Below are 8478 nucleotides of genomic sequence, written 5' to 3'. Positions count from 1 at the left end.
CCTGGAACAATTTTGATACTTGACCAATAAGTTCAGTAATTTTTTTTAGTTTTTTTTTTAGCAAAGACAATGAAATCACATATCACATACTAAATATAGAGCTTAATTTAAAAAAATCAGTTGATCAGCAATGAGATTAATCTGTAGCTGCAGCCCTAGTCGTTGAATAACCGCTGATTTATATGGCCATAGAGCTTGTGCTCTACATATTAATCCTGATTTATCCTAGAACTAAGGAAACCATTACTGGAGCAGCTCTGTGTCATCTCTACCGGACATGCGCAGGAGCTTTAAATCTCACATTACGGACACACGGTTTGACCAATCACAGTGAAGTACCGGCGCTCGTCAACCAATCACCATAATCTTTATTGAGTTTGACCGTTCTGCAGCTGCAACGATAATTCAGAGAGAAATGTGAGTACAAACATCTTATTTTTAATACGTTTCATTTGATGAAATAGCAGCTAGGTGCATATTTAGTCCGTGTGTATGAAATGTAGGCTAAATTTGGAGTTTAGTCGGAACCACAGTGAGCTGAAATAGGCTGCTGTCTGCGGGATGCAGAGTCATCTGTGGTGCGTTTGTAGCTGTAGTTTGCTCCATAGGGGCTTTATCATGGGAGCACTGGGCTGAGTCATTAAAAAATCCGCATATTGTTTGTTCAGGCCTGTTTTCATTTCACTCTTGTAGAGCTTAATGATTATAGGGCTATAACAAAACAATAGCTGTACATTAAATAGGCTAGAAATATGTCCAGAATGAATTTGTCAACAGGAGTTAGCACTTGTACTATACATGAATCAATCTGCTGGATGAATATGTTCATGGAGAGTGAAGTGACAAAGCAGTTAAAAGACATCCTTCATTGGACTAATATATGGTCTCACGTCTTCCTCATTCTTCATTCAGAGCCCATGTGCTCCTTGTGTATTGTGTGATAAAGGAAATTGAACCGTGTTTTATGCTTAGTCCTCTGTGGAACGCACGTTTAAGATCATGGGATCCATTTTCATTACAGTGATGTCACTGTGCACTGTTAAAAGTATTCAGAAATCCACCATGCACAGTTAGATCCAGTGTAATCACAAAGGATTACTGAATGGGCGAACCTGGCACAGACCTAGGGGCCCAAAGGGTCAGGGGCCTCCTGGACCACAGCCTGTGTAAGTTGGTATGTCTTATTGTCAAGTTAACCAGATGCCTCCCAAGTGACTGCAAAAAAGATGCAGAACTACTAAGAGCTTCAAAACATCAAATGATATTACTGAGCTCGTGTTTGAAAGTCCAAATGTTCCACCATACATAGTTAATCCACTGTGGTCACATTAATGAACAGGCATCGTATGTGAGAGGGATGGGAGGCCCTTTATTTGTGTCCAGGGGCCCTTTGCCTCATGGGTGTCCTTTTGTCAGCAGTTCCCAACCTGGGAGCCAAGACCACTACGAGCGGTTGCAAGATGATTACCAGTCTGGGAAATGAAAAACATAAATGACATTGAGCTACCCAAAAATGTTTACTTTCCTGAGTTTTCCCTGACCTGTGCTTTTCCTGTGACCAAGAGGTCACAGGCTTTAAAAAAACCCAACCCTTTCTGCTATCTAAACAGGGACATAGTGAAGACGGCTTCATGTTCTAATGTTAATGCCTGACATTTGTCATTTTGGCAACACCAAGGGAAATATTTCTTGAAACACTTGGACACACTGAAGCCTATTGCAGAAAATATAGCATGGTTGTAAATGAGAACAAAATTAATTTGATGGTAATTTTGGGCTGTGACAAAATGATTCAGTCAGGCTCTGTGATAGGTTCACCTACACCTTGGTGTTTTATAAACTCATGTAGAATCATGAGAGCAGAGTAAAAATGTTGCATGTTATTATTTGATCACATGAAGTTATTCTGTATTGTTGTATTGAGGTCAGTAAACGTATTCCTTCCCCCTGTTCCTGCAGTAGTCCGTCTGACCTCATCACCATGGCCTCTGGAGCTTTGTTCCCCAGCATGGTGTCTGGGTCCCGAGGCTCATCCAGCAAGTACCTGGTGGAGTTCCGGGCCGGTAAGATGACTATGAAGGGCAGCACAGTGACCCCTGACAAGCGCAAAGGGCAGGTCTACATCCAGCAGACGGACGACTCCCTCATCCACTTCTGCTGGAAGGATCGGACAACTGGGAACGTCGATGATGTACGCGATACCGTCTGCATGTAATTCTGCCTGGTCTGTTTGACTTCTTAATATTAACCCCTTCATGTCCCAAATTTAGGACCTGATCATCTTCCCTGAAGACTGCGAGTTCAAACGGGTGAACCAGTGCACCTCTGGACGCATTTATGTGCTGAAGTTCAAAGCTGGCTCCAAAAGGCTCTTCTTCTGGATGCAGGTATGCAGCTGGGTGACCTGCTCAGCTCCCTTCTGTACTCATGAAGCTTTGGTTTTCAGTCCTACTGATGAGAGACTCCTTTGTTTTACTTCCAGACAGCATAATCACATACGTATCTAAGAATGGCGTGGTAATGTGCCGGTTCAGATCTAAACTCAGTCATCTTTGACAAGCTGTAGGGAGGAAAGGACGCCATTCTCTTCTCTCTTTATATGAGATGTCTGTACTCACAGAGGCACCATAAAGAGAGAATAGTCCAACCCACATCCTCTGCTCTGAGTGTAAGCATTTACCTCCTGGCTGAGGGTTTAGAGTAAATTACACCATTAAAACTGATTTGTTCCATCCTCTGTAAAGACTTTAAACAGCAGCAGGTTGCAATGTGGCAGAAACACAGTCTTTATATCAGGAAGATAAAGCTAGATTTGGTCTCTGTTTCTCCTAATGTCAACGAATCCCATGAAAAGACATAAATATTGCCTGTGTGCATCATATTCATCTGTGCTACAGTCCTCCATTATTGTCCAAAATTACTAAAACCACATGAATGAGCCAAACCATTGCACTAAGTTGCTTGTATTTTTATCACAATGTACACAGGTGCTGTGGTTTATTTTGATGCACCATCCTGCTGCTGCAAGTTCTCACTAGAAAATCAAATGTTTATTCATCTGCAGCTGAAAATAGTCCCTGAAAAAATACTATTTACCTTTCACAGTGACCGGTTGTTTTAAAGGAAAAGGTGGGTCATTTTCTATATTAACAGTATTTTCAACACTCCCCATACAGAGACTAAAACTAACTGTTAATGTCTGTCCGTCCTGGATTAGCTTATTTGTCTGTGCTGTAGACCTCCATTGTTGTTCAAAAATGATTAAAAACACATCAGGGAAACACACCGCTGCTCTGGGTGACATGTTTCCTTATTACAAAATACAAGACCCTAATATTTGTTTTAAAAAGTATCCAGAGAACTTGTGGACGGGCTCGTGACTTACTTCAGATGATGTACAAAGTTATGGATGTTCATTTGGAGCAACATTCAAAAAATAAATAAATCAGGGTCTGGTGTTTCGTAATGAGGAAGGATGTCAGCCAGAGCAGCAGCAATGCCAGAGAAGAATAAACTAAATCCCCGACTGACAGATAACAGTGAGTTGAGGATGTTTGTTTTAGTCCCCGTACAGGGAGTGTTGAAAATGTTAATATAGAAAAATAACTGGCCTTTAAAAACCTATATAAAAAAAATCTATGTTTGTGACAATTTTTAAATTTGTTGACAGTAAAAAAAAATACACCAGTGTTGTCCTTCAGAGTTGAAAGCAACTCTTCCTGCATCTTTCTAATTTATTTAAACTTCAACAGGAGCGTGATCGCTGCAGACGGGAAAATACCATCTACTGTTTAAATGGTCCTTCACTTGGTTTTCACTGTTTCTCTGATCTCAGGAGCCAAAAACTGACAAGGACGAGGAGTACTGCCGTAAAGTGAATGAGTATCTGAACAACCCGCCCATGCCAGGCGCTCTCGGTAGTGGCGGCAGTGGAGGACATGATCTGTCTGCTCTAGGAGGTAACAGATGCTCATGTTCATCGTCGTGGACAAGAACCAGAAAGATGCCTCGCATCAGAAAACATGTCACTCTAATGCTCTGTCACATGTTCTCTTCTGTCTTCGTGTAAAGGGGAGGGTGGCCTGCAGAGCCTTCTGGGTAACATGAGCCACAACCAGCTCATGCAGCTCATAGGACCAACTGGACTGGGGGGCATTGGTACGTACCTTCTTAAATGAGTCTTCAAGCTGTCCGTCCTGGATTAGCTTATTTGTCTGTGCTGTAGACCTCCATTGTTGTTCAAAAATGATTAAAAACACATCAGGGAAACACACCGCTGCTCTGGGTGACATGTTTCCTTATTACAAAATACAAGACCCTAATATTTGTTTTAAAAAGTATCCAGAGAACTTGTGGACGGGCTCGTGACTTACTTCAGATGATGTACAAAGTTATGGATGTTCATTTGGAGCAACATTCAAAAAATAAATAAATCAGGGTCTGGTGTTTCGTAATGAGGAAGGATGTCAGCCAGAGCAGCAGCAATGCCAGAGAAGAATAAACTAAATCCCCGACTGACAGATAACAGTGAGTTGAGGATGTTTGTTTTAGTCCCCGTACAGGGAGTGTTGAAAATGTTAATATAGAAAAATAACTGGCCTTTAAAAACCTATATAAAAAAAATCTATGTTTGTGACAATTTTTAAATTTGTTGACAGTAAAAAAAAATACACCAGTGTTGTCCTTCAGAGTTGAAAGCAACTCTTCCTGCATCTTTCTAATTTATTTAAACTTCAACAGGAGCGTGATCGCTGCAGACGGGAAAATACCATCTACTGTTTAAATGGTCCTTCACTTGGTTTTCACTGTTTCTCTGATCTCAGGAGCCAAAAACTGACAAGGACGAGGAGTACTGCCGTAAAGTGAATGAGTATCTGAACAACCCGCCCATGCCAGGCGCTCTCGGTAGTGGCGGCAGTGGAGGACATGATCTGTCTGCTCTAGGAGGTAACAGATGCTCATGTTCATCGTCGTGGACAAGAACCAGAAAGATGCCTCGCATCAGAAAACATGTCACTCTAATGCTCTGTCACATGTTCTCTTCTGTCTTCGTGTAAAGGGGAGGGTGGCCTGCAGAGCCTTCTGGGTAACATGAGCCACAACCAGCTCATGCAGCTCATAGGACCAACTGGACTGGGGGGCATTGGTACGTACCTTCTTAAATGAGTCTTCAAGTGGCAGAGCTGACAGTGTCAAAGCATGACCCAGTGTATTTGCTCTTAAGTGAAAAATATCATTCATGCTCTCAGGAGAATAATCTGACTGGTATTCTGAGTATCAGGTGGTCTCGGGGCGCTCGCTGGTCCAGGCTTGGCCAACGTCCTGGGAGGCGGCGGCGGAGGTGGGGGGGGGGGGGGGGGCGGCGGGCGCCGCGCGCCATATTGTTCCTGCAGCCAGCAACTCCTCAACAAGGTATTGTGTGGTTACTCCCATTAAATACAATAAAAACCCAGTAAAACCAGCCCCAAAACACTTTCTGTTCAAACACAGACTAGGTACCTTGTATTTTTGAGCCTATTTGTTTAATGTTCATTTGCCTTGTGGCATATTTTTGCCGCTGTTGCTGGTGAATAGTCAAACATAGACGACAAGACATTGCCTAGAAGCATTTGAGGGGAGCTATGACAGACAGTAGCTGCTGTATGAGGCAGTTGATGTGTTAAGACCCAGGAAAAATGTTGGAAGTGTGATTCAGGAAGTGTCCAGTGACCTTGGATGTGGAGATGATGTATTAGTTTTCCCTGTTTTCTCAGCCCATCCACAGCCGTAACCCTCACCTCCACTTCTGCTGCCGCTCGGCTCGCCTCTACCCAAGCGCCCCCCCACCCCCTCCCGCCACCTCAGCACCCTCCCCCACAGCCACCACCACCACCTCCACTCCTGCTGCGTCCTCGCTGGCAGCGGGGTCTACCACCCCCACGCAGCCTATCCAGCTGAGAGACCTGCAGAGCATCCTGGCCACCATGAACGTGCCTGCTAGTAGCCAGGGAGGTAAGGACCCGAACTCCAGGCAGACTGAAAATATTCTCTTCTGGGCTGAGATAAGAAAAAAACTTATATAACCACCTAAAGGGAAAGGCATCATGGGGGCTAACTGACATAAGTTCATCTAAATGTGTAGCAAATCATTAGCATTGTGAATGCAACACTTTTGATTCTGTGCCATTTTAACAGTAAATTCAGTTTGTTGCAGAAGAAGGGGACCCCCTGCAAATACTGCATTCTGTGGCTGTTTGGATTTAATTTTAAACGTGCCACACTACATTAGGCCCAACTCTCCATCCTTCCTGCTTCTTTGACATGATTTGTTGCCCTCGCCCAGCCCATGGATTCACATATAAAACTAGAGTAATGCTGACGGAGTAGAAAGAGGAGGAAAGAAATGAAGAATGCAAAATTAGGTTGAGGTGTTTTTAAGTGCTATGCAAGAAGTCAAGTAGCTGTAATCAATACATTTTATTAACAATGGATCACTCATCTCCTGTGTGAGAGGAGACAAACCCGTAGAGAATTGCTACCTCACTCTGTAGTTCCTTCTCAGCACCACGGAGCTTTATAGCATTTGTCAGCTCGTTGTTTAGGAAGTACAGCCTCAGCTTTAATGGTCTGATCCACTCTGCTCTCATAGTACCACAAAGTCTCACATAAGTACATTGTGTATTATCAACCAATCAGACTAACAAAAGAAAAAAGACTTGGCTAGATAGAACAGACAAAAACAACAATTAAATGAATCCAAGCTGACAAAGTAGGTTTTAAGTTTGTGTTCAACATGTTCAGTGTTGGTGGTGGTTTTAACAGGTAGCAGAGCCCTCAGGATAGAAGAGGGGGTCAAAAACGGCAGCGGGTCTGACTCATGGCGTTTCTAAAGGTTGTGAAATGTGTTTTTGACTCATCACTATCTTAAAATGTCACAAGTAGAATTATCGTAGTTGATTTCAGCTTCTTTCTTTGGAAGGTGGCAACCAAGTCGATGCGACTCTGTGGTGCTGCTGCTAATATTTGGAACTATTCAATGCTCCCATGATCCGCCATTACCGCTTTTAAAGGAAGGTCCTTTATAGAGTCAATGGAAATGCCATCATCCTTAATCCACTCTGGTTATAAGGCTTTACTAAGTGGTTGCTATGGAGCAAAGGTTGATTATTTGACTGACAGAAAATGAATAGGTGACAATTTTATACTTAGTCATTTTTAAGCATAGGGCCCAAAATTCACTGGTACCGCAGTCTCAAACATATTTGTTAGCTTTCATAGTCTGTGGCAGTGAAGTCAGCATCTTTGGGTTTTTGTCTGTTGGTCAGACAATGAAAACTATTAGAATATATCTTTGCAACTAACCAGTGATTAAAGCTACTCTACCTAATCACACTAACCCCACCAACAGATTTACATATATATGCAGTCTATTATTAATCCAAGCTGCCAGGCTAGAAACAGAGAGTAACGACTTTTTTTTAAGTCTGGGGAATATGTTGAGACTAACCCGTTTCTGTTGGTGGTGCAGTGGACCTCGCCAGCGTCCTGACACCTGAGGTCATGGCTCCCATCCTGGCCAACCCTGAGGTGCAGCAGAGGTTGATGCCCTATCTGCCCTCTGGAGAGTCCCTGCCTCAGAGCTCAGAGGAGCTCCACAACACACTCAGCTCACCTCAGTTTCAGCAGGTGAAGTGTTGTTTCCAGTCACTTTGTAGTTTGTTTGAATATTATCTGTTTATTCCCATTTAAGTGCAGCCTGGTATTAGTTTGTATTTGTGTGGAGCAACTGAGATTCCATAATGACCTGATAAACACAAAAACCACTCCTGGTTCTTATTTCCATGATGTGAAACATTTGGCTGTCCTTGGGTAAAAAAAAACAGTTTGCAGAATGTGAGATACCGTATTTTTCTTTTAGCAGGATTCTGGTCCTTGTGAGACACTGTTAGCATTTAGCATCTTGTTGTGGTAATTGCCTCTCCATTTGGTATGTTTTCTCTCTCTGCAGGCTATGAGCATGTTCAGCAGCGCTCTGGCGTCCGGCCAGTTAGGCCCTCTGATGAACCAGTTCGGCTTGCCCGCAGAGGCCGTTGATGCAGCTAACAAAGGAGGTCAGTGTTTTACCCACAACAAGCAGAGATGCTACTTTGAATATTTCCAAATTACTTCACCACAGAGAAATGTGATCATTTTTACTGCACTACATTTATTTGACAGTTTCAGTTTCGTAGAAAATTTGATCATACAGACTCTGACATAGGGCGGCACAGCAGTTAGCAAGAAGGTTCCGGGTTGGAGCCCCGGCCGACCTGGTTTGTAATGTTCTCCCTGTGCTGGCGTGGGTTCTCTCCAGGTACTCCGGTTTCCTCCCACAGTCCAGAGACCTGCAGTTTAGGTTGACTGGCGACTCTAAATTGCCCTGAGGAGTGAGTGTGTGTGAATGTTTGGGGTTGTCTACATTTCAGCCCTGTGATAGACTGGCGACCTGTCCGGGGGGGG

At 43.4% G+C, this 8478-nt stretch overlaps 1 protein-coding gene across 1 annotated transcript in view; it reads left to right on the top strand.

Moving 5' to 3' along the window:
* The first annotated feature begins 311 nt into the window (after positions 1-311).
* LOC109970323 (proteasomal ubiquitin receptor ADRM1-like) overlaps positions 312-8478 on the top strand; it is a 9423-nt gene continuing 1256 nt past the window's right edge. Inside the window, 11 exon segments of the mRNA XM_020617810.1 lie at positions 312-417; positions 1960-2191; positions 2271-2387; positions 3836-3959; positions 4072-4158; positions 5282-5341; positions 5394-5412; positions 5754-5830; positions 5833-5991; positions 7508-7665; positions 7988-8090. Coding sequence (XP_020473466.1) covers positions 1982-2191; positions 2271-2387; positions 3836-3959; positions 4072-4158; positions 5282-5341; positions 5394-5412; positions 5754-5830; positions 5833-5991; positions 7508-7665; positions 7988-8090 — 1114 coding nt within the window. The 5' untranslated portion in view covers positions 312-417; positions 1960-1981.

The sequence above is a fragment of the Monopterus albus genome, unplaced genomic scaffold (genome assembly GCF_001952655.1).
Source record: "Monopterus albus unplaced genomic scaffold, M_albus_1.0 scaffold194.1, whole genome shotgun sequence".
NCBI classification, from domain to species: domain Eukaryota; kingdom Metazoa; phylum Chordata; class Actinopteri; order Synbranchiformes; family Synbranchidae; genus Monopterus; species Monopterus albus.
This window is presented reverse-complemented; position numbering and strand designations above follow the sequence as displayed.